The sequence below is a fragment of the Lineus longissimus genome, chromosome 18 (assembly GCF_910592395.1).
Source record: "Lineus longissimus chromosome 18, tnLinLong1.2, whole genome shotgun sequence".
In the NCBI taxonomy this organism is placed as follows: domain Eukaryota; kingdom Metazoa; phylum Nemertea; class Pilidiophora; order Heteronemertea; family Lineidae; genus Lineus; species Lineus longissimus.
In genome coordinates, this window is record NC_088325.1 from 7,590,147 (window position 1) to 7,617,187 (window position 27,041).

General features: G+C 41.4%; 1 protein-coding gene across 1 annotated transcript in view; it reads right to left on the bottom strand.

Annotated features, from left to right (window-relative positions):
• Positions 1-27,041, bottom strand: part of LOC135501993 (V-type proton ATPase catalytic subunit A) — a 112,599-nt gene that overhangs the window by 40,089 nt on the left and 45,469 nt on the right. Inside the window, exons 5-8 of the mRNA XM_064794399.1 lie at positions 19,587-19,724; positions 19,059-19,210; positions 8,041-8,203; positions 6,994-7,102 (exon numbers count right to left, since the gene is read on the bottom strand). Of these exons, the coding sequence (XP_064650469.1) occupies positions 6,994-7,102; positions 8,041-8,203; positions 19,059-19,210; positions 19,587-19,724 (562 nt within the window). The remainder of the gene's footprint in view (positions 1-6,993; positions 7,103-8,040; positions 8,204-19,058; positions 19,211-19,586; positions 19,725-27,041) is intronic.

Consider the following 27,041-nt stretch of genomic DNA (forward strand, 5'->3'; position numbering starts at 1 on the left):
CAAAAACCCGGAGGATATATGATGCACCTTTGCTAGAAGTACCTACCATATTTTTTTCAAAATTTCCCGACTACTATTAAGGGAGATATTGCATATTTTCACTTTTAACGCTTGGCCCCCTGGTGGCCAAACCATGAAACGAATCGGACCGAAACTTGGTCTCCCAGGTGTCATTACATAAGGGTACATGTGTACCAAGTTTCAACTCAATAGCTCTAACAGTTACGAAACGTGCCCTGCTAACGGACGACGGACGACGACGACGACGACGACGACGACGACGACGACGACGACGACGGACGACGGACGCCACGGTATGGGATAAGCTCACCTCTGCTAAGAGGTGAGCTAAAAAGTCTACCGCCACTGGAAAGGCCAACAGTGCCAAAAGAGACAGGTAAAGTAGTGGTTCGACAATGATTATCAAGGAGCAAAGAAAAGATTTGAAATCAGTCACAACTAATATCGCAGAGATAAAACTCATGAGAAGTTGGCAGACATGAAAAGAAAAAGTAAAGCTTACAAACAAGAAAAAGTCTTCCTTGCCCTCTGAAGTGAGTGCGGAGGTCTTCAAGAAACACTTTGCCAAATTAAATACTGCACCGGAGGATCATGAAGGTCCTGACTATCTCAACCTTACTAATTATTACAGCGAAGACGAAAGCTCTCATTTGAATAGATTGATAACTGAAAATGAAATTGTCAAAGCTCTCAAATCCCTGGAAAACGGCAAGGAATTAGGCTGTGACAAGATCCTGAATAAACATTTGAAGTCTTCCAAAGATGTCCTGATGCCATATTTTATCAAACCTTTCAGTACAGTTCTCGAGTCTGGAGAAGTTCCTAAATCTTGGTCATATGGTACGATCAAGTCAATTTTCAAGAACAAGGGTGACGACAAGAATCCAGATAATTTTAGGGGTATAGCGATCCTAAGTTGCCTCAGAAAACTGTTCACCTTAATAATCAATGGTAGGCTGAATTCGTTTGCTTCTGACAGTGACCTCATTGGAAACAAGCAGGCAGGTTTCTGATCAGGTTTCTCAACTTCTGACCACATTTTCATGATAAAATTCTTGATTGATATTTATCTTTCAGAGGGTTCGAAAGTTTACTGTGTGTTTGTTGATTACCGCAAAGCTTTTGACACTGTATGGAGAGCTGGCCTTTTGACACTGTATGGATAGCTGGCCTTTTGACACTGTATGGATAGCTGGCCTTTGACACTGTATGGAAAGCTGGCCTTTGACACTGTATGGAGAGCTGGCCTTTGACACTGTATGGAGAGCTGGCCTTTGGCAAAAAGTAATTAAAAGTGGTATCCGTGGTCGAATTTTGTAGGTTTTGGTAAAGCTGTATCAGTCAGCTAAATCTTGTGTTGATGTCAATAACGTGTATTCAGACTTTTTCCAGTGTAACGTTGGTGTAAGGCAGGGCGAGAACCTGTCACCATTTTAATTTTCCCTTCACCTCAATGATCTAGACGACGTCTTAAATCAAGATGGTTTTGAAGGTCTCAAACAGTTACATTTGACCTGCACCAGTGACTTAACTAGGAGATTGAGAAGCTTGTTAAGATTGCTTGTCTTAATGTATGCGGATGACACGGTTATTCTATCTGACAGCCATGAGGGGTTCAAGAAAGGTTTGAACTCAATTTTCAACTCCTGCAAAATGTGGGAACTGTCTGAATGGTTCGAAAACCAAAATACTTATCTTTTCAAGGGGAGGTCTCGTAAGAAAATTGACGGCTTTGTTTTTGGAGAGGAAAAGTTAGAAATTGTTGACTCCTATCCAGACCTAGGTTTGGTACTTAATTACAATGGAAGGCTCACTCTGGCAAAGAAACAAGAGGCCCAAGGGCCTGGCGCTCAGCTGAGTTAATATCATTAATATCTTCCCGGTGTTTAGTTCATTATGCATGAAAATGGCATGCTCCATGGTACATGTATTTGATATCCTTTTGCGTTCACTACGGTACCAATGTTTTTGGTTGACATAATTATGCCACTGTTCATTCCTCAATCCTGACCATAATTCGGGTGAAATCATCGTATGAAAATATTTACCGAAACATGAAGTTTATGCCATGAATGAGGATACTCATTGTCATAGCCTTCCCGCGAATATTCAAAACTGCTTGGCTCCTTGCCAGTTAAATAACATGTGACTATACACAAAATAGAAAACTTTGATGGAAATTGTAAATCATTTTTTTTTCTATCAGGGGAAACAAGCTGATGATGATCAAATAAATCATTCATGAGAAATCGTTTTGTTGCTGAAGCTTGCATGACGAAGTTAATGCTAAACCTTTTCTTGTGCTCTACTGCGCCACCGTAGTTTTCTATTTAGACCAGCGATGACGTCATTTCTGGTGATTCCCTACGTTGTCCAATGAGCGCTTTTTAAAATGTGCCATTTGGTATTGTACAGTATGCAATGTATTTTTTCAGCGCTGCCAGTTGCCGAACAGAATGCCGTAGCTCCCTCAATTTCCAATCAATTTTTATGGGAGTGACATTATTGTATTGCTTAGAATGTCTACTTTTTACTCATGAAAGAATCGTAGAACTAAAACTTAATAGGCGAACAGAATCATGCTGATTCACTGCACATACTGTGGGAATTCTCCACTTCAAAATACATCGGCGATGTCATCGCGAACAGAGCATGCACTTCCGATATCGTTTTCACAGAAATGTGGCCAAATTTTCAAGAACTAATTTCTGAAAGTAGTCCCTAAAGACCTTATGACTACCACTGAAACGAACTAGTGATAATATCGCCTACCAGACTCCTTTTTAAGCAGAAAATTGGGTACTTGAGTGTCATTGAGTTCCAAATAAGATTATTGCACATGGCGTAAACAACATGCGGCCATTTTGTCTCCGCTTCGGTATTTCGTATGCCGCTTATAATGCACCTTCTCAATTGAAACCAACATAATAAGGCCTTACATCGTTGATTGAATAGGAACACCACACAAAACACAATAAAGTGGGGGTACAATCGATTACGAAGCTGAAGTGAACAGTGATTTATTCCTGGAGCTACTGCTTTTGTTGTGTAGCTGCCATGTTTTGAGAACTGGCAAATAGGAGACTTCATTGATGGCTGACGTCATCGGGCGGGAATTTGAATCGGCAGAAATAATTAAAAGGCAGGTAGCGCCCTCTCCTGTTAAAATTTTGAACTTTTTCTCAATAAAATAGATTTTCAAGAATTTTATCTTAATATTAGAGCATATTTCGACTAATTCTGCTGCTCCTAGGCCGATATAGGCCAGTTTCCTTCATGCACTCTCGCTCGCAGGAAGTAGGTCGAATGGCGACAAATTTTGTTTTGAAAGTAGAGTTTTACCAGAAGTATCCAGAAATGCAAAATTGAAGTCTCTAGGTCTTACGGTTACAAAATGTACACCATGAGTTTAACGGACGGACGGACGGACGGATGGATGGATGGACAGACGGACGCCACTGAACAACTTATTTGACAAGCTCGGCTGACTTAGTCAGCTGAGCTAAAAACTTTATGACAAGGCCAGCAGAGCCAGAGATCTGGGGATACAAAGATATTTCTCTAATTGAGTGAAACTGCATGTAAGGTTCATTAAGATTATTTTAAGTGTCAGCAAATTCACAACCTCGGTAATGGTTTATGGTGAGACGTACAGGTCATTTTCTGATTGAATAGATGTGAAAACCAGAATGGTTGCATATTGGAACACACAACTATGTTCAAATGAAAATAAGTGAAATAAGATATTCTATTCTATAGGAAGCGAATTACATGAAAAGGATTATATCCATTCTGAATGGATTGTTAAAATCAAAGACATCCTGAATCAATGTTGACTTACACACCTCTGGCTTTAACAATGTGCGTTTAACTCCGACTGGTTAAAAAGAACTTTAAAAACCCACCAACAGGACCAGTATCTTCACCACTGGCAAGTCCAGGTGGACGACAATCCAAAATGATGATCTATCAACTTTTTGCCAAACACAAAATGCAGGACTATCTTTTACAACTGTCCGAAACAGCTCGGGTGCCCCTAACCAAATTTAGGACTGGAAATACCTTCTTTCCTGCAGTAATTGGTAGGAATCGTGACAGCCAGCATGAAAAGTGGAGCTGTCAACTTTGCAACCAACCCGAAATAGGGGACGAATTTCACTACAAAACAAAATCTTAGATGACAACTAGAATTAATTCCTCCCCACTATGGAGATATTTACTTATAAACTTTTCCAGATTGCATGGTCTGTCAACGATGTTTTGGATGCCGCAATCCACACACAAGGAATTGCATTGGATAGCATAGCATGACTCTTCACGTCATTCATACCAGTCGCTCCCATTAAACATTAAGTAGATTAGAGACACACTGCTTTTCATTACTGTAGTCACAGCGAGCATTTAAAACGACCCAGAAACTTCTGAGTGGATATCATGTAGCAAACGACTTCTATGGACCCATTTCCGTTTGGCTGGCCATTCCCGCCAAAAAAAACATCACTGGTCCATGGAGGCCGCCATTTACATCGTATGACGTCACAAACATTGTATGTTACGTCATACTGACCTCTATTGTGCCGATGCGCGTAAATTACTAAAGTGCCAAAAAGTCGACAACACCAAGACATCCTTCTTGGATTTTACATGGTATGATGTCATTTTCCAAAACATGGCCGACGCCTGCTTTTGAATTAAATCCCCGATATATGTCATGTGGCAATATGTCGGCACTGATATATGGTCAGTTGTGATATATCGAGTTAATATCTCAGGGGTAAACTGTACTTCGAACGATTTTAAAGGCTTTTTACTTACTTTTTGATTCAACTAGATCTGAGACAAGACCACCATTGATTTTTGAAAAAGCCTTTTAGCAGTTAAAGTGTCAATTTTTGACCGGTCGCATCAAATACTGCGTGGGGTTGTGAATATGAAATTTTGATCTGATATTCTGGACAGTCAGGCAAGTGGTGAAATGCAAACTGGAAGTTGACCACGGAAATTTGTTGATAATCGGACAAATTGGAGAGATGTTGGTATTTCCATTCTTTTCAGCCAACTGGCAGAAAAATACTTCTTCCCTGGTGGTAAAATGTACCTACTTATTTCGTGTTCAAAAGTCTGGTGCAGATCAGTTACTCTGAGGATGAACATATTGACAAAAGGGACCACAATAGGATTCAAGTTCTACTCAGAAGCCCACTCATGACTTGTTGACGATGCATCAACTGTTTTGGCACGGGAAGGGCACTGTGTTGCTCGTACGAAATCTGCTTTTAAATCAGAACGACAGGCTGACTGGGCGCTTTTTTTTCTACCGCTACAATCTGTCTGAAGGGTATGGATTTCACCAGGAGTTGAAATATTGCGAGGTGGAGTATATTCAAAATCACTTGTTATGTCAGTATGGAGAGGTTTGGGCCTTGGCGAAATAATACTTGTGGTTTACACCCTTGATAGTTCTGCTAAATTGTGATATTAATCTGTTTGGCTCATTGTGCAAATATAGTCTTCGGTACGTATACTTGCACTGTTTGCAACTTGTGACTGCATTGTTCAACACAAACACTGGTACTTCGTTACAATTTATGGATATGGCTGGTACCTTCCCATTCTTTGTAGTTGGATTCTTTGTTAATTTGATACCTACTTCGGTTCTGTTGTGGTGCATGATGCATAGCTTCCAATGCTGTTTATGTTGATCCCGTGATTCTGGTCATCGTTCAGACATGACGCTTTCAAGTCTCATGGGATTACGTAATGACCATGATTAATGGGTGAGATAGAATTTTAAAATCACAATACTTACCTGTTAATTGAATTTTGATTAAGAATAAGATTCTATCGAAACCCTTAATCAGGAATGGAGTAATAACATGCCCACTCTTCATTCTGGTTTTTTTTGTGCATTTTGATGGTCATCATTTTGGCTGTGTTTTCATGTGTTGCTTGTTGTTCCCTAACCATTCTTTCCATGGTTTTCTCGCGTCCTCTCACCAACATTTCAAGTATGGCTAGTGGCATCTGCTGTCTCATGTTATTACTCCATTCAAGATTGAGGGTTCGATAGAGTCTCAATCAAACTTCAACTAACATGTAAGTCTCGTTTAATTTTTGAATTATTATGCAATAGCCAATATTATCTCAGAGCAGAGCTCGCCGCTAAGGATTTCAGGGTAGGAAATATCACCTCTGGCTAAAGGGGACTAGAAATTCTTTTGAAAAGTGTTATTTCATAGCACAGGATTCATAGTAAGTACAATCATAATATTCTAAAAATTTAATAGCCATCATTGATCAGAATATAAAAGAAATGAAAGAAAGAATAAGTACAGAAAATGACTGAATAAACCGCACTGATAAATGCAGATTGTCTCATCCTAACTTTAAATTTTGAACCCTGTCTTCCACTGTGTAATTTCTAGGAAGTTCCTAGCAATAATCACGAGCACCATGACATTCCATGCCTTTTACAGAACTTGGAACTTTTTATTGACCTAATGTAAGAAACTTTTTCTCCGCTAAGAATGTAAGTTTTGGCAAACATTAACAATAAAACACACAACACAATGCAGGCATGGATCATTTTACACGCGGCTCCTTCAGTTCAAAAGATATCATTAATACTCGCTAAATAATTCTGAAACTTAGCATTGCACACCTTCAATGTTTTCACAAAACAGACACTATACTATTTGATTTTTAAAATGTCTAGTTCTCCCAAAACTTCGCAGACACAGCACCTGGGTTTTCCAGTCTCTTATAATACGGACAATACATTGAATACGCCGTAGCCACCTGGAACAGGGTTATTAATTTGGGCAAGTTTTGCCTAGTGATGCCAAGAGTCCCCTCTCAACCCTACATACCTTGGTTGGCGGAGACTAATTATTCAATCCATCCCTATCTCACCAAATCTGGATAGTGTCCATCCCCTTTTCAGGGCAGCTCTGTTGACAAAATGATACATACCAGTGTAGATGGAGGCCTCCCTTGCTGCTACAGGCATGTTCGAGGTGTTTGCTACAAGGGCCGTACGCTTCATGATTGATTCAGTCACACCGCCAATATCAATGGTCAGCTAGAGAATAACATGAGAAGAAAAAGGTCATCAACGTTCCAAAATTTGGCCCAATTTTTGAAAACATGTAGAATTTATGAACTGTTCGCTAGTTTGAAAATGTTTGTTGTTATTCTCAGCACTGGATATTGTGCTTGCATGGGGCAACAAACGACAGAAGTGAATGAATGAACTATCCCAATCATCATAGTAAGCATTGTTTCGCTGAAACAATATCGGCAAAAAATACTTTAATTTCTTATCATGTTTAAATTTAGCGTCCCTTTTGCAATCGTATTCATTAAGCTCTCATGATTTCTCGTATGTGGAATGCATTTCTTCACTTTGCTGCAAAGCGTTAGGCAAGCAAGTCGCACCTTTTATTAGGTTTTAGTTTGGGGAAAAGCAAGAAAAATATTTCATCAAATTCAACCTGTGGTATAACCCTATAACACCTGGAGGCACCCGCCGACACCAGCCAACGATCTCACTGATGACGCCCAAACACCCATATTCAAATTTCACACGCTTAGCTACCGATCTCCTTCAGTTCAGAGCACCGGCTTTTATCAATCTTTGAAACTTAAGCTTTCAAATGCCCGGATGAACAATGGTGGTTGCTGTACAAGTTTTAGAGAAATTTTACGATTAAGTTTTTTTTCTCAGCAAGACAGGAAATGCTGGTTGAAAATTTGAATTGCTGAAATGGATTATTTGTTTGATTCCGATTTGGATGTACCCTATCTAATAGGAAATGTCAGCTTCTTTCAAATAAACAGGACTTGTAATACATTATTTGGTAGTTCACCTCTGTCATTTTGTGAAAAACTGGACTCACCGCAAAAAAATGTGATTTCAAGGGGGGCCTAGGGGAATAAGCACTTGCGCTGGCAGTGGCTCTAGGTGTTATAGGGTTAATATCAACATGATCAAGATTTATAGTTTGGCCACACTTTTACCTCGGGGAAATCTCTCAATACTTCAGACATCTCGTTGCCACGCTCTCCACAGCCAACATACACAATAACATCACTGTTGGAATACTTTGAGAGAGATTGCGAAATGACTGTCTTGCCACATCCGAAGGCACCTGGAACGGCTGTCGTTCCACCCTGAACACATCTAGAAAAAAGAATATATCAGAATCGAGTGAATGTGTTGGACCTCAGGCCAGGCTTTTTTTATTGTAAGGCAAAATTCAACATTTGGAATGAAAATTATTTTTTATTTTTGTCCAATCGCGGAACCACCAACGTAAATTATCGTAAAAAGGAAAGAATTAAAAAAAAAGATTTTTGTCACAACCTCAGTCGCTTACAAAGCGCATTTCAAGTTGTTGAAGAGTACAGGTCTCAAGCTACTAAATCATAGCTTTGACAAATATTTTGGATGAAAATTTACTGTGTTGTGAACTTGATTTCATCACTATCTAGTCTTCAGCAACATGCTGAAATGGCTTTTCTCATGCACACCTGCTTGCTATGCAGTTATACTACTGCGCCATCTTTAGAGTGTTTTTGACCGGAAGGAAGTACAATATAGTGTCATCTGCTTTGATGTCCACCCACTGCGAGGTAAATGAATGTCCATCATGAAATTTTACAACGTCTTTCGCTTGATGTTTATATGTGATTGTTGAACACGAATTTTAGAGAGGAGTTCAGAAGAAGTGGTGTAACATATCCCCGAGAGTGGGAACTTTTTGCCGAATACAACAGTTCATCAAACCAAGAGATTGTTAAATATGCAGCTCATTGTGTCCCAGACAGACATGACATATAGTATAAGAAATAATTCCTTCCCTCTAAGGAGATATTTACTTAAAAAGATCAGTGACTATTTGGTAGACTTTCCAGATCGCATGGTCTATCAACGACAACTTTTCCCAATAATTCTGCCACACTGTTGCATTGGGTTGCTATTTATGGGGTATCGCCATTTCGCCTACAATCATTTCGCCTATAGCCATTTTGCCTACAGCCATTTCGCCTATTACCCATTTCGCCTACTAGCCATTTGGCCTCCTTTTACTGCTATTTTTGTTTTTTTATGAATTGGAAGGAAAGTAGGACTTTCTGAATATTTGTATTGAATAGAGGTGGTTTGAGGCGAATATTTACCTGGCAGATAGGAGTACGGTCACTATACATCAGGTGGCGCTATTGACTACAAACCTAGGAATTATGGAACATTATGCACTATTTGTCAACCTATTTTTTGATAATCCATAAGTTTGTAGTCATTAGCCCGACCTGTGGTATAGTGCCTGTACTCATATCTGCCAGATACATGTGATCAATGAAGCTCTCTTTAAATCTCCCCCTTACAAGTATTTCTACCACTGAAGCCATTTTCTTCAGTTTTCTTCATAGTGATACAATTAATCCAGTAATTAATACAGTAACCAAATTAGAGCTACAACAACAAATTAGTGTATGATGATTGGGACTCTAAAAGGGAAATGGGATACAATCCTCTGCAACAGTCGGCCTACATAGGGCCAAACATATATTTTTGACAGATCCCAAATAAATGTGGTGGATTTGCAAATCCCGTTGTTGAGTTTAACCCACTGCCTTGGTGCAGTCTCACTAGTGCCAGCTTCATGCACGACACAGTTGTTTCTTTTCTCTTAAAGGTGAAATCTCATTGTTAAAATCTTTCCAAATGGGAGAAGGCAATAAACTGAAAGTATAAGGTTTTGCTTATTCACTGGCCCAGGGCTGGGGTGAGGCAGGGTGGGTAAAGCCCTCCAGTACATATAGTTTGATGACAGTAGCACAGCCACAGCATAGACTCATGATTCCCAATGATTGGCATAGGGGTACTATGATATTGAAAATCCTTGGGCACATGTCCGTAAATTATCAATTTTATTTTGAAAAACGATTTATTTTAATTTTTTTCCAGAAACTTCATCCAGAAATGCTTGTGATCGTCAAAAATAGTGAAAAATAAAATTTAATTATTTATTTTCATTCCCCCTCCCCCTAAAAAATCTTGAAAAAATCTGAGAACCAAACAGTAAAAATAACCTGGCCTAAGGTGAGCGTTTTTTAATATCTTGTTTAGCAAACATTTTAGTCCAAACTTTTTGAGAGGCTGTCAGGGAAAAAAAAAGAAAAAAAACAATTTTTTGGAGATTTTTTGATTTCACAAACCTATCCTCGTAAAATATTGAGAGGAGGCTATAAAAAAAAATTATTTTGAAAATAAATTTCCCCCCCAAAAACCTAACTTTCAGTTAGCAAAATCTAATGAATATTAGCCAAGTAAATAAGCAAAACCTTACTACCAGTTAGCAATATCCACTACCACAAGCATTAACCATTTTGTATTCAACTCTTCATGTGCATATTAGATGTAGCAAGAAATGGGGATTCCCCAAACATCTCAAATGTTGCATTCATAACATAAATCAGGCAAATGATTTAACCTTGTCCTACTTTCATTCTAATGGCTGAAATCACCACACCTCCAAAAGATATTGATTTTCTAATCAGAGAGGAATTCTCCCCTTTGAGACTTAAGATTTCAATGCGGTTTCATTTGATTTTTAAGTGTTTTGGACACTTTATGAACTCTTAATTCCACAGAAATGTTGATTAGTTTCCAGGTGGCAGGCAGGAAAGAAATTTCTTTCCCCCCCCCCATTTTCACGCTTTTCTACGCCGGCGGGTTCGCCATTTTCGTACGCATCGGGTTCGCGAAACAAGGTATAAATAAACTCTTGTCTATGTGGGAAAATACACAGGAAGAGCAAGCTACATCTCTGGACAAATGCAATCTACAGGTTTAATTCATCCATGAGTGACTGTAGCTGCAGTAGTGACAAGCCTCTCTTAGTAACAAGAATATAACCAAAGGTATCAAGAATTTGATTTGCTCTCACGCTGATAATGACGCATGAAAATTAAAAGGCCAGGGGCCATTGTGCTGACCGTATAGATATTTCGTGGTAAGGAATTCATCCTTGTTAAGAAACATGCTACATGTATAGCATATTGGTCTAATCCAAGTCGGTACGACACGTGTTGTATCCCTCTTGGAGTACCAACCATGAAAATATGATTGAAAACAAGTCACAAATAAAAGAGATATTGTACGTTTTACCTTTTCAGTTGTGGCTCCCTGGTGGCCAAGTCGAAAATCATATCGGACCGAAAGTCTGTATCAGAGGTCATCTGATCTAGAGGGTCATGTTTACCAAGTTTCAAGTTGTAAGCTATAGCGGTTAAGAAACGTGCCATTGTTACACTCAAACGGCAAATTTTAGCCATTTGACCTCTTTGACCTTGAAAAGTAAGTCAAATCAATGAAACGGCCAGGGGCCCTTGTGCTGACTGTATAGATCCTTGTTAAGAAACATGCTACATGTATAGTAAATAGGTTAAACCCAAAGTGGGTATAACATTTGATGTATCCTTGCTTGGAGTACCTGCCATAAAAATATCATCAAAAACAAGTCACTAATAAGCGAGGTATTGCACTTTTTACCTTTTTTAGTTTTTGGCCCCCTGGTGGCCAAGTCGAGAATCAGATCAAACTAAATTTCGATTTCAGAGGTTACATGACATAGGGAGTCATGTGTACCAAATACCAAGTTCATAGCTTTAGCAGTTAAGAAACATGTCATAGTTACACTCAAACGGCCAATTTACACCATTTGCCCTATGTGACCTTGAAAATTAGGTCAAATCAAAAACCCCTAGGACATCTGTATCCTTGCTAATACAACCTACCATAATGAAACGGCAAGGGGCCATTGTGCTCACCGTATAGATATTTGGTAGTTAAGAATTCATCTTGGTTAAGAAACATTCTACATGTATAGTATATAGGTCAAACCAAAGTTGGTATGACATGTGATTTATCGTTGCTTGGAGTACCTTTCATCAAAATATCATCGAAAACAAGTTTATGATCAGCCAGATATTGCACTTTTTACCTCTTTTAGTTTTGGCATCCAGGTGGCCAAGTCGAGAATCAGATCAGATCGAAATTCAGTGCCCGAGGTAACATGACGTACGTAGTCATGAGTCGAAAATTTCAAGTTCATAGCTTTAGCGGTTCGGAAAGGTGCCATAGTTACACTCAAACGACCAATTTATGCCATTTGACCTCTGTGAACTTGAAAGGTAAGTCAAATCAAAAACCCGTATGATATGTGATGTATCCTTACTAGGAGAACATACCATAAAATTTTTATCGAAAACAAGTCACTCTTAGCAGAGATGGTACACTCTTTAAGTTTCCATTTCTGGCCCCCTGGTGGCAAAGTCAAGAATCAGATCAGACCGAAATTCATTGTCCGAAGTCACCTGACCCGGGGTGTCCTGTGTACAAAGTTTCAAGTTCATAGCCCTAGTGGTTAAGAAATGTGACACTGTTTTTGAAACAGATACGGACAACAACGACGGACCCTGCGGTGTTGTATAGACTCCCCAACGGCGAGCCAAAAACTCATAGAACATGTGATGTACCGGTGCTTGGAGTACCCACCATAACAATATTATCGAAAACAAGTCTTTATTTAGCAAGATACTGCACTTTCTGCCTTTTCAGTTTTGGCCCCATGGTGACGAACTTTAGAATGAGATCAAACCAATTTGACAAAAGGGATCACGTGATCAAGTTTCATGTTCATGGCTTCAGTTCTTAAAAAACGCGCCATAGTTACAATCACAACCCCAATTTACGTCCTGTGACCTTGAAAAGTAGGATAAGTAGGGATACATCACATATCCTACGGGTTTTCGATTTGACCTCATTTTCAAGGTCACAGAGGTCAAATGGTGTGAATTGGCCGTTTGAGTGTAACTATGGCATGTTTCTAAGCCACTAAAGCTATGAACTTGAAATTTGGTACGCATGACTCCCTATGACATGTAACCTCTGACACCAAATTTCTGTTTAATCTGCTTCTCAAATTGGCCACCAGGGAGCCAAAACTAAAAATAGCATTGCAAAGCGAGCATAACCCCTCAATTGGCTTAGTGGAGTGGCTAGTTTGCATATGGAAATCAAAATTGTGGAAACCTATTTGAGGATGTGAGCGTGGCGGCCATATTGAATTTCAAACCGCACTGATTTTCGAAAGGAACCAACCCCTTACAAAACTGCACTAGGCCTACAACAATTAAAAATTGATTCCATCCACCAAGCCGTTCTCCTGGAAATTAACTGAAACCGATTTCAAGCACGTTGCCCTGGTGACCATATTGAGAATCAGAACAAGCCGGTTTTCGAAAACGAACCTTCCTCTAGTCACCCCCAACGTAAATACCAAAAATGAATTTGCTCGGACGAACGGTTCTCCTCGACATTGACGGAAACTGATTTCAAGCACGCCGTCCTAGTGGCCATATTGATAATCAGAACGAGCCCATTTTCGAATGGAACCTCGCACTAGTCACCCTAAACGTACATACCAAAAATGAATTTGATCGGACATACGGTTCTCCTCGAAATTGACAGAAACCGATTTCAAGCACGCCGCCCTGGTGAACATATTGAGAATCAGAACGAGCCGGTTTTCGAGAGGAACCTTCCTCTAGTCACCCCCAACATACATACCAAAAATGAATTTGATCGGACGAACCATTCTCCTCGAAATTGACGAAACCAATTCAAAACACGCCGCCCTGGTGGCCATATTGATAATCGGAACAAGCCCGTTTTCGAAAGGAACCTTCCTCTAGTCATCCCCAATGTACATACCAAAAATTAAATTGATTGTCAAAGCCGTTCTCCAAGAAATCGACGGAAACCAAGTAGCAGACGCCCGCCCGGACGGACGGCGACGACAATACCCCTCTAGCCCATTTGGGCTGAGGGGTAAAAAGTGCAATATCTCACTTATCAGTGACTGGTTTTCAATAATATTTTTATGCTAGGTACTCCACGCAAGGACACACATATCATACACGTTTTTGATTTGATCTAATTTTCAAGGTCACTAAATGGTGTAAATTAGCCATTTGTGTGTAACTATGGAACGTTTCTAAAGCTGCTGAAGCTATCAACTATGAGTTTGGAAAACATGACTTCCTATGTCATTTATCTTCTGACACCGAATTTCGGTCTGATCTGATTCTTGACTTGGACACCAAGGGGCCAAAATTAAAAAGGTAAATAGTGCAATGTCGATTCAATAAGGCGGTCTGGCTTCTGCTGGGCACGTAGGGAGTCTGGTAGCAAATCATGAAAGAGAAACAGTCTGTAACCCCCCCCCCCCCCCGCAGAAACTTGGCACAGACCATGAGAGAGAGCCAGCGCTGGTCCTCCAATGCATTGGCAGCCAACGACCTGATCAGGGCACAGAGTGTCAGGTCGGCGTATGATAACACCGCCTGCATCTCCCTGGCCAGGGCTTTATCATTCTTAGTGTCCTTAACAGCCTTAAAAGAGAGGACTTAAGGAAGTACCAACACAGTCAATTGAATGTCATCCTTGAAAGGAGACAAGGAGACCGGGTCGGATTCCGTCAGCAAGACCAGATAATAATCGGTCGGTACACAAGGGTAGGGGGGGCAGTGGCCGTGAAGTGCTTCCCAGCCTGCGTCCAGGCTCCTGGTCCAATCGATGGCAAGGTCGAGACCAAAGAGCGCTGGTGACCCCCATAGGATGGAGCAGTTTCCCCGAGAGCTGAATTCAACCAGGTGGAGGCTCAAATCAGGGCCGTGGAGGGGGGCGATTTGTGAAAAGCCAAGTCTAGAAACCACGTCCGGTTTCTGCTTGATGGTATTCCTGGAAATCGAAGGGAGCAGGGCCGAGGGTGGGGTTAACCGCTGGGATAGGATATGTCTCTAATGGTAAATAATGCCGAACAAGAGCACGTAAATTGCACATGCCCGCCACCACGGCGGGGTCCTCACTTCTCGAGGGAAAGTCGGCCTGGACATGGACTAGGAGTTATGAAACTCGCAGTCCATTGACCCAATCAAAAGCCACCAGGTGGTCAGCCTGCTGCGCAGAGACCCGTTCCTGGAGGTTCTAATGTTCTCCTGAGCTTGAGCGAGTGTACCGTCTACATCTCCAGAACAACCAGGCAGGACCTGGCGGCAGCACACCGAGCAAACAGGCTGCCAAACACTGATGGCGGCACTGCTTATTGGTACAATAGAACCAGAAGAAGGGCCCGAGAGTAACGCCTCGACAGCAGGAAGCTAGAGGAGATTATCAGTGAGAAAATTCTTAGACTCGGGGACGAGGGAGGTCCAGAGACCCACCCACAGTCGTGCTCTCCGAAGACGGGGGAGCAGACGAAGTCACATGGAGCGCCCCCGGTAAGGGGGTCACCATTGCTCAACACGGAGACCTTCCCGGAGGACAGCCCCCTCCCCCAAAAGGGAATGGGGTCTGTATTAGGCCTGAGCCTCTCCATAGCCTGTGACCTAGGCGCTGAGAAGCGGTGACCCAGTGGGAGGGGGAGCCAGGGGCTGCCCCGACTGGCTAGGACAACTAGCCTCCTCCACATCGGCTTCCGGGCAGAGGGAGTAGCCGTCCCCAGGGCAGAAGAATCCACACTAACGGGCTGATTTCTCAGCAACCTGCACCGGGGAGGAGATCAGGTTGACACTATGAATTCCAAACGCGCCGGCGGCTGGGCGCTCACCAACCCCGAAGGGAGGAGGCCCAAGAAGAAGGGCGGAAAGCCCAAATACAAAAAGGAAAACGCAAAAAGCAATGGGATGGAACACATCCCAATGTTCTATAGCCGCAAATTTGATATACACACAGTAAAAACTTATCAGAAGAGAGATGAGGTGTCACGTGATCAAAAGCCCAGGAAGGAGTGAACAATTTTTAGGCAAAGCTGCACAAAGAAAGCTCTAAAAATCACGACAGGGGGTAAATAAAGAAATGAAACGGCCAGGGCCATTGTGCTCACCGTATAGATATTTGGTGCTTTGGAATTCATCCAGGTTAAGAAACATTGTACATGTATAGTATATAGGTCAAACCAAAGTTGGTATGACATGTGATGTATCGTTGCTTGGAGTAAGAACCATAAGAATATCATCAAAAACAAGTCGCTAATAAACGAGATATTGCACTTTTTACCTATTTTAGTTTTGGCCTCCTGGTGGCCAAGTTGCGTACCAGATCAGATCGAAATTCGGTGTCCAAGGTAACATGACGCAGGGAGGCATGTGTACCAAATTTCAAGTTCATAGCTTTAGTGGACGAATCTGGGAAAACTCAATGAGGAAGGTATGCTCATTAGCATAATCTATTATTAGCCCCTGCTCGAGGTAATCTTGCGTAGTGTTGCTTCTGCCCACATACGTCGTGCTGGAAAATGTCTCGTACAAAGAAAGTCTGGCATGCGCCAGACTAATAAGTAAAGAACTTCTGGCTGCGCGAGACTACTGTGATAAAAACTAGAAATATATAACGCAATTGGGGCAAATTGCGAATGTATGCCCCCGCTCTGGTGTGTTCGGTGTGTTAATATGTTCATTGCGCGCGTTATTTAGTCTATAAATATGAAATTGTGGCTATAAGCGCACCTCGAATATAAGCGCAGTGCGCTTATAAGCGCATAAATACGATAATATCTTCTCTGTGGCTGTTTATGAAATTTTGTGGAGGCTCTCAAATAACATCCACAATAATATGGCTGTTGACTGGGCTAGTTGGTCTGACAATAGACATGCACGTGAACAGCAGAGGTTGGTTTTCCCATTTACTCACTACAGAGGTGAAGCGTGGTCTATACTATTTTCGCCGCTGTCATCTCCTTGATCTTTTAAGTTTTTGCCGTTTCCAAGGCGATTGCCTGCTAGCAATTTACAGAGAAGATCAGTGGGCAAGGTGTTGACCCTGTTACTGGAACAGCATCAATTATGCGATCGCCTGGAATCAGTCACAGAATATCTGGTACTCAGGAAGTTAAAGACTAGTCACTGCCGGGTAGCTAGTGCAATCTGCTAGAATCAGTCACAGAATATCCATTGCTTACATGCTAATGAATAACAACTGTCAGGCTATTTATCCCTTCTCCTGGTGTCAGTCACAGAATATCCAATGCTCGGATATCAATGAATAGGAATTGCCTAGCTATTTATCTCATCTCCTGATGTCTGTCACAGAATATCCAATGCTCGGATATCAATGAATAGCAACTGCGTGGCTATTTATCTCATCTCTTATCTTATCTCATCTCAGCAAAAATCTAAGATGGCGGCTGGAGGCCATTTTGGATTCTGGAAAGCGCCCAAAATTGATAGAGAAACTCCCCTACTGAAGACCATTACACCACAAAAGTTTGAAGTGTGTCAAACCTCTGGTTCTTCAGTTAACAATCGGAATACCAAAATCTAAGTTGGCTGCTGGCAGCCATATTGGATTTTGGAACACGCCCAAAATTGATAGAGAGCATCCCCTGAATGACCATTGCACCACAAAAGTTTGAAGTGTGTCAAACCTCTAGTTCTTCAGTTAACAATCGGAATACCAAAATCTAAGTTGGCTGCTGGCAGCCATATTGAATTTTGGGTCAGGCCCAAAATCGACAGGGAACCTCCCCTACACAACCTCATCCCACCACATAAGTTTCAGGTCTGTCACTCACTTGGTTCTTGAGTTACAGGTCGGAATGCAAAAAACCAAGTCGGGCCTGGCAGCCATCTAGGATTTCAGATCGGGCCCAAAATGGATAGGGAACCTCCCCTACACTAGGTAATAACACCACATAAGTTTCAGGTCTGTCACTCACTCGGTTCTTAATTTACGGGGCGGAATACAAATCACCAAGTCGGGGACCTGGTGGCCATCTTTGATTTCGGGTCTGGCCCAAAATTAATAGAGAACCTCCCCTACCATAGACCATTACGCCACAAAAGTTTGAAGACTGTTGGACCTCCGGTTCTCCAGTTAACGAGCGAAATGCGAAAATCTAAGATGGTGGCTGGCGGCCATCTTTGATTTCAGGTCGGCCCCAAAATCGATAGGGAACCTCCCCTACCATAGACCATTACGCCACAAAAGTTTGAAGACTGTTGGACTTCCGGTTCTCTAGTAAACGAGCGGAATGCGAAAATCTAAGATGGTGGCTGGCGGCCATCTTTGATTTCGGGTCGGGCCCAAAATCGATAGGGAACCTCCTCTACCATAGTCCATTACACCACAAAAGTTTGAAGACTGTTGGACCTCCGGTTCTCCAGTTAACGAGCAGAATGCGAAAATCTAAGATGGTGGCTGGCGGCCATCTTTGATTTCGGGTCGGGCCCAAAATCGATAGGGAACCTCCCCTACCATAGACCATCACACCACAAAAGTTTGAAGACTGTTGGACCGCTGGTTCTTTAGTAAACGAGTGGAATGCGAAAATCTAAGATGGCGGCTGGGGGCCATATTGGATTTTGGAACGCGCCAAAAAACAATAGGGACCCTTTGACACACTAGGCCTACACCCCCTAAAAATTTCAAGTCAGCCAAGCAAGGGGTTCTTGAGTTATAGTCTTGAATTCAGTGCGGCGGACGCGGACGCGGCGGCCGGAAACCACCTAAGAACATAATGCCCCCACTTTAGCGGGGGCATAATTACCATTGCAGAGACTCTGTGTCGTAGGCATATATTTTTTACAATTAAAAATGTTCTCAAAAGACGATATGGAATGATTATTTATTAACATTTCCTGAACTATTTACCTTCTAACTATCACTTTACATAAATAGGTCGGCGTTAGGTCGCGTGCTTTTCTTTCCTCTTGACAATATACAGCAAAATAGTTCCAACCCCATTATCGCGCTATAAGTCCATAATGAAATCATGGTGACCCGTCATAAATGCTTCGCTATTTTGCTACCACGCGGTGCGTTGGGTCCTTGCGTCCAGGTAGAGTATGAACGACATAAATGCTCTTTTTTATCAACCAAGAACTCTTACGCAGCATACAATTTGCCTTGATTAGTATTTTTGAAATTAACCAAATCAGCAGTTCAAGTCAGACAATGACATCATACTTACGGAAATAACGAATCAAGGACACGCTGTCCACATAGCAGTGGGTAGTTTGCAGCTAGCTTCTCACTGACAGGCCTCATCTGACGTACAGGCCACACTTGTAACATACTGTATTGCGTTTTTTCACCATCAAACTCGGTCTCCAACACAACATCCTAGTTAGATAGAGAACATTACAATAGAGTGGCTGCAAGTGATTTTGATTTTACATATTACACAGCCATACTCGGTTAAAACAAATTTTAATTTTCGGTTGTTGGGCCTGAGTTTCATTATGAAGAATCAAATGAAACACTGAGATTGATTTTTTGTACTTTTGGATTTTTGTAACATTTTGTAGATAAGACACGACATTGCAGAAAGCGGAAGTTTAGTTAGGAATTAAGCTATTTGATTATGCTTTTTGCCTCTTCTGAAGCCATTTACTCAGAAGGAAGATCACATGGGGTCACAACAATGATTAGAAAACATGCCACTAAGGCATACGTATGTGTATGGGGAAAAACTGCTTTGGACCAAAAACAAACATACCTCAATTGTATAATTTCCTGGTTCCGCAATGAACGTAACCGTCCCTTTACATTTCGGTGGCAGCATCAATCGATGTTTGATGAGGGTGTTTTCATGAACTGCTCCATATATGTCACCACCAGTGATATGACTGCCAACCTGTGAATGGAGAATTCAAATACCTTCACAAATGAAATGTGCTGGAGAAATTGCACTCACATGGGGCAACAAAAGATGGTAGTGCATGGATGATCAGTCCAAACTATCATAGTCAGTTTTTACAATTTACTGTTTTCAGGTTAAGATGGAGGAGATTCATAACAACTTTTTCACCAATTTGATATTCTGGCTTACAAGGCAATCAATTTCCCAAACGAGCAAAAATTTGCCCGAAGCATTTGGGATAACAAATGGGAGATGGGGCCCAAGGGCGTGGCACTCAGCTGAAATTTTGTCCAAACAAGACATGGTACCAGTATAATGGAAAAGAAGGCGACTGAACTAGAAGTGGAATGTGCCCAAAAGCAATCCCATCTGAGGCACTTGAATGTGAAAGTAACATGATCATCAGGTTTATTGCACTACATGTTTCTGTGACATTGCTTGAGTTAGTTAAAGCACCTGTGATATCTAGCCTAAGAGGCCACAGGTAGCCGAAAAGATCCAAAGCAGCCATAACTCTCCAATTCACACAATGGTCATTGATGGAATTTCATGATAAATAGTCATCAAGTTGGCGAAATGATGCATCTTTAAACCATTACTAAAGACGCTATAATAAGAAAACCGCACGAGTGGCTGATCCGGATATCCAGATTGCACAAGATGATTTTCTACGGCCAGAAAAGCTCAAGACCGCAGGTAGAAAATCATTGAGTTATCATATACCACGAATATCGCCATAATCGCAAGAAACGGCCAGAGGCGATTCTGCTCACCGTAGTTGAAAGCAATGTTGCGCACTGTAAATTATGTACGACACGTGAATAGGTGATATGTAGCCTATAGATGTGTGCTCTTGATTGGGACCTATGTTTACAGAACCAGACCATGTCATATTTAGGAAAAGCCCCCATGTATCAATAAATCAGAATGAACCCCAATGAACAATATGTCAAATTAAGCTTGTGTACCTGTATAATAATGCCAGACACACACTATCATGAATAACTTCACATGAGCTGTGTATCATGTACACAAACAGTGCTGAAGCACTCCCAATGTTTACGAAACGAGCCCGAGGCAACCAGAACCAGCTTCGATTCAGCACATACCTTGCTTGATTCCGCAAATAAATATTACTCACAGTTGTATTCGACGAACATTTCACAGAAAAAAGTCACCTTTTAGCTGTAAAAACTTGTTTAGGCCGACTTTTTATGATTATTTCGTGAACGCAGGCAACACGGAGATCGGCCACCATGTTGTTTTATGGATCACAGCGTCAGCTGGGCGAACAGGCTGGAACATACTGTCTTGGATTTGTCCGATTTGTATGTGATTCTGGTGGTTCTATCATGCCGGCTACCGGGAACAAGAGCTACGCCGAGCGAGCACATTATACACCCGCCATAAGAGTAAAGGGTGGTTGGTCAGGGTGAAAAGTGTGTGAAGTAGCATGTTTGCAATTGTACCGGGGAAATGCACTGCAGTACATGCAAAAGAAAAGAAAATGAGTTATCACACTCGAAACTTAATCAAGAGGCTTTTTGGGCCAATATTAGTGACCTGCAAAGCAGGTTTGGTGGATATAGATGGTGCGCAAACAGTGACTATACATGATTTAGAATTTCAGTAATCGCACGGACAATGAAAGGTAAGCGGAAAATGGAAACAGGTCTTCGTGACCTTGACCTTTGGACCTCCAAATCAATAGGCTTCTTCGGGCCTATACTAGTGGCCTGCAAACCAGATTTGGTGATTATACATGATATAGAATTTCAGTAATCTCACGGACAATGAAAGGTAAGCGGAAAATGGAAACAGGTCTTCGTGACCTTGACCTTTGACCTTTTGATCTCCAAATCAATGGGCTTCTTAGGGCCTGTACTAGTGCCCTGCAAAGCAGGTTTGGTGAATATACATGATGTACAATTTCAGTAATCGCGTGGACAATGAAAAGTTAACGGACAGAAAGACAGACCGCCCGACAGACGGACAGACTGTCACCAAGCGCCATACCATAATACGCTCCGGAGCGGGCGTATAAAAAACCAAAAGATTATGGTGCTCACTTTGTGGGCAGTTAGGTCACCTACGAGGAGCCCACGGTAGACAATTTTGCTCAAAATGTGGCTGCCGTGGCCACAACAAGATGAGCTGCACACAACCACAGGTAATGGAGGGGCATGGTGGTTGTGACATTTTGAGACAATGAATTTCTTATGCTTAGGAACAAATTCAAGAAAACCAAAGCTATGTCCCAGGATGAACTTGATATTCTGGCAAGATTAGCAGTCAATTTAACAGTGAATGGAGATAATAAATCAACTGTAATCAAGAAAATTATGAAATGGTGCGGAGTGGGAAAGAAGACAATCACAGGCATTTTTAAAAGATTAGACAATGGGGAATGGCCAACAAGCAGGGATAGGAGGGGAAGGCGACCTCCAGAAATTAACAGAAAGGCAGTATGGTATATCCATGAAACTAGTCAAATGAAAGAGCAAGGGGCCATTGTGCTCACCGTATAGATATTTGGTGCTTTGGAATTCATCCAGGTTTAGAAACATTGTACATGTATAGTATATAGGTCAAACCAAAGTCGGTATGACATGTGATGTATCGTTGCTTGGAGTAAGTACCATAAGAATATCATCAAAAACAAGTCGCTAATAGACGAGATATTGAACTTTTTACCTATTTTAGTTTTGGCCTCCTGGTGGCCAAGTTCAGTACCAGATCAGATCGAAATTCGCTGTCCGAGGTAAGATGACGTAGGGAGTCATGTGTACCAAGTTTCAAGTTCATAGCTTTAGTGGTTAAGAAACGTGCCATAGTCACCATCAAACGACCAATTTACGCCATTTGACCTCTGTGACCTTGAAAAGCAGGTCAGATCAAAAACTCATATGATTTGTGATGTATCCTTGCTAGGAGAACCTACCATAACAAGAGGCCCAAGGGCCTGGTGCTCAGCTGGATGACCTAATAACATTGGACTGAGGGTGTAAAGTAGTAAATATCAGCTTTATACTACTGTTTGAAGGTCAAGAGAACAAGTTATACCACTAAAATTTCCAATGCAGAGCTGCCAGCTGGATGAAATATGATTGAACTAATCAGCCATGGTATGTAAATATTACAGGAGGCAACGGAAAATATCCCTAGTTCAGTATGTTGTATCGGTAGCAAATCTCTCCTTCATTAACTTGAGTTTAGATTAGTTCTTGTGACACTGCCCTATTCCCTCCCATAAGGCTACAATGCAGTCTCTAGATTGTGACATGAGGCACGATGCCATCTCTAATGGTTTATGCCTGTTTCGCCTACAAAATTCCTGTTTCGCCTTTTCCTGTTTCGCCTATTTCCTGTTTGGCCAATTTCCTGTTTGGCCTATTCCTGTTTCGCCTACTTCCTGTTTCGCCTACTTTCCAGTAACCCTACATTAAATCGACTCTCCCACGGGGAACCTTAGGGATGCATGTCCATTTTATGGGGAAAATGTGAGGGGACAATTGGATGATGTTAAAAATGTGATGTCAATTTGACTAATCAAATGCCATCAACTTTCTTAACAAACCATGCCATGACCGTTTTGAAAGAGTCACCTTGAAAGCGGGGATAGTCCGGGACTTATTTGACCATAGGACCATACTGACACACAGTAAAAACTAATAGATTAAGTAGAGTAAAGCAGTCGTTTATTTTATTGAAACAGGAATTCATGAGTTTTTGATAAAAATACATAATACTGTACATTCTCATAATTATTTGATCAAAATCAGCTGTAAAACCCATGTCATAATATAAATGTAGGTACAGCACATATCAAGTCAAACAAGGTTGAAAATATATATCATGATATATGATTTCACGTGCAGCTTATGACCATATCGTCATTCATCAGACCAATTATTGTCGCACCAAAGGGCATAGTACAATGACAAATAGAACAAAACTTAAATATCATCATTCAAATTAGTGAATTCTTTAGGACAGTACATATCCATGTACTATCAATATGAACCACATATAAATCTTGCTCTTCTACTACTGGAAACCTTTAATGCAAAGTTTCAACAGTACACTTATGTCAGACAAGGTAACTGATGGCATCAACGTAACTCAATAAGTCCCTCTCTCCATTGCCGTATTGTTCTTTGAGGCGTAACATGTGTTCGTCAACGCGTACATATGTGGCTCTCCTCGGGTTTGGTCGGCCGCCGGCTTTGAGTCTCTGAATCTCTGACCTTTGAAACATTTCTTCTCGTTTGAGGAAGCGAACTAGTTCGTAGAGGTTCGGGTGAGCATGGCCGGTGTACGTATTAATCTTGTGGTGCCACCCCTCCACAGCATTGATTGTTCGTTGTTGATCCAGCCTGTCATAATGATTCCATAGAGTTTGGTCGAATCTTGCATCCATGTCGTCCACCCAATTTGCCGTAACGTAGTCATTGAAAGCAGCAGTCTGTAGGATGGCGGGTGCTTCGTTCATCGTCATCCACACTTCGTCAATGCGGTCAAGGGGTAGTAAAGGCAGGGCGAGCGTTCGTCTGATTCATTTACGGATGGGATCCCTGTTGTCTGCATCACGGTACTGCGCTGCTAATCCTAGTTTCTGCACGCTTCTGCATCCTTTTAGTTGTGCCCCAAGCAATTCCCCAGGACATGCTTGAAGAGCGCTCAATTTGGAAACCATGACTATGGTATTCAGGTCGAAGGCCGCGTTTTCGTTCACTTCATAAATTTTGTTGCTGATGAGACGGATGAAGCATTCATATGTGGCTTGGCGTTTGTCCGGTAATAATCCATACAAGAGCGGGAAGATCTGTACGTATATTTTCGCATGTACTATGTACAGTTGGGTGAAAATGTTTGGTGCTATATAAAATGTTCCATCCATGAACACAGTGTCAGCTATGGCGACTTTCATCAAGCTTTCCACACTCCCAAATATGATGAGCTTATCAATATCCCATCGTTCGCTACTAAAAAATCTCCACCATCGGCTGTTTGCTGCCACTGTCCCTCCAATATGACATTTTCCCGTAAGGCAGGTAGCAATGGCATTTCCTTCCTTCTATGCGAATAAGCCGCTGTATGACATCCGATAAAGTTGGGAAGATACACCGAGACATCGTCCGTTAGAATTCCTTGTTCTGCAGAGTTTACGACTTCTTCTTGACAGATACGGGGTATGGGAACAACTTCTTCGGATGCCCATGCACGCACGCACGATTCCCACGCACGATCTTTTCTGCTGTTAGTTTGGCTGGGTTCGATAGGTGGTTGTGTTCTTCTACTTTAGCGACGCTGAAAAGAAAATTCAACTAGAGGCCTCTCGGTCTGGGAGCTTTGCTGGGTTAGTGGTGGAGTTGTATTAGGAGTAATGCAGTGTGCTGGTGACATTTCCAATAGAGCCACAACAGGCAGGTAAGTTGTGGGCATTGGTTGGAGTAAGTGCGTCTTCTGTCATGATAGCAACTGGTTATGTATATGATCAGGGTGGGGATGAGTGGTTTGTGAAGATGTCTTGGATTGGATGCTTTGGATATGAAAAAGTAAGATGGAGAGATGATTGGACAGAACTTGTATTGTCATAAAGAGCACCTTGTCATTGACTTGAGTATGGGAGGGATATGTATCAGCCATACAGTAAGAGATAAACATGTTATGGGGACAATATTCTAAGTCTAAATTATGCTTGCTATCATATGCTGTAATGAATAAAGATGAGAAATTTTACATGATAATAAAACATATCCTGCGATAATACAACAGCATTGAGATTACCATCAAAATGTGGTCCGCATATTTATCATCGTCAAAATTATGCCCACCACATCTACATTACAGAAAGTATCATTGTTAATACGCATTTACAATCCCCAGATAGAGTATATTATATTACAATGACAACTCCAGCTCGATTAGCTCTTGACAACAGTCTATAATAGATGACCTGATTCGTGACGTCATATCGCTGGTAACCCCCATCTCAACATAAAATCTATCACGTGACATTAATACGCCGTTGGCGATTTACATTTTCATAAATTACCAATTCAAAAAGGCGCCAAAAAACACTTTTTCGCGAATTTCCAGTGGCTTATCTGTAACTTTGACTGAAGCTACCATAACATAGGTAAGTCATGTGAAGTGGCTAGACACTGACATGCTTTGTATCGTAAATATTCGCCTTCAAACTCTTGAATCGAGTGACCATTTGGCGGCCATTTGTTTGTTTTGTTTAAGTCATTTTTCCACTACTGCGCATGCGCATACTACAAACATGTGCTTTCATACTACAAATAGCTCGCAGAGGGCGCGGGACCCAGCCTCTAGTGCAGGAACTACTTGTACGCTCGTATAATTACTTCAGCACTTGCTGCGTTGTTCATTGCGATGGTCCCTTTACCAAGGTATTCATCCGCCCTGTACATCTATGCATTAGTACAGTGTACAACGATCAATATTTTACGGATATCTAAAAGTAGTTCGGCAATAACTGGTTTTATAGAAGGAAAGTTGGTATATGATGAGCTACGCCGGCATAAACTGCTAGCTCGCTAAAAAGTGCTGTACATTTGTGCTACAATGTATCAACTTGCGGCAAATTTAGCATTCAACTTGTTTTGTCACATAATTAAGTTACAGTATGATTAGGTAAAGCAACTTAGAGCAAACAAACTAATTATGTGATTACTCTATAGTACATGCTAAGTATGTCTAATCAAATTGAGCCATGTGTATCTGAATTGAATCATAATATTACCTATTTGCTCTATCAGTATCTGCATTAGCCCTGCACGTCTCTACGATACACTTCCAGTGTCTTTTGCCATCCCTTCCTTTTCTGTTCAATCGAAATTTGAATTCTCTGTAGATCAGACTTTCCCCTCCTCGTTTGGTCGGAACAAATTGAGCTTCATCAGCCATCATGCAAAGTTGTTCTGAGTGTGTAAAGCCCCTGCATGACCTCTTTATTTATATGTAATGAAACCCTCGAGAAAATATTATTTTTCTATAGGAAGCCATCACATCGTTGAACGCAATGAAATAAGGAATAAAAGAACAATGTAGCTATAGGTATTCTTTCTATTAAGAAGCCAGTTACTGACTACGACAAAAGAAAGAGAATCCACAATATAAAATGCAGGCCTAAGAAACCTTTCTCAAATCTAATGAAAGGGTAAAACTTTCTTACTATTTTATTTCTTGCCTTTTAAAATCAGCTAACACATAAGCCTATGTAAGCTATGTATAATTTTCCAAAGTTATTCCGAATAATACTGAAATAATTGACATGTCGCT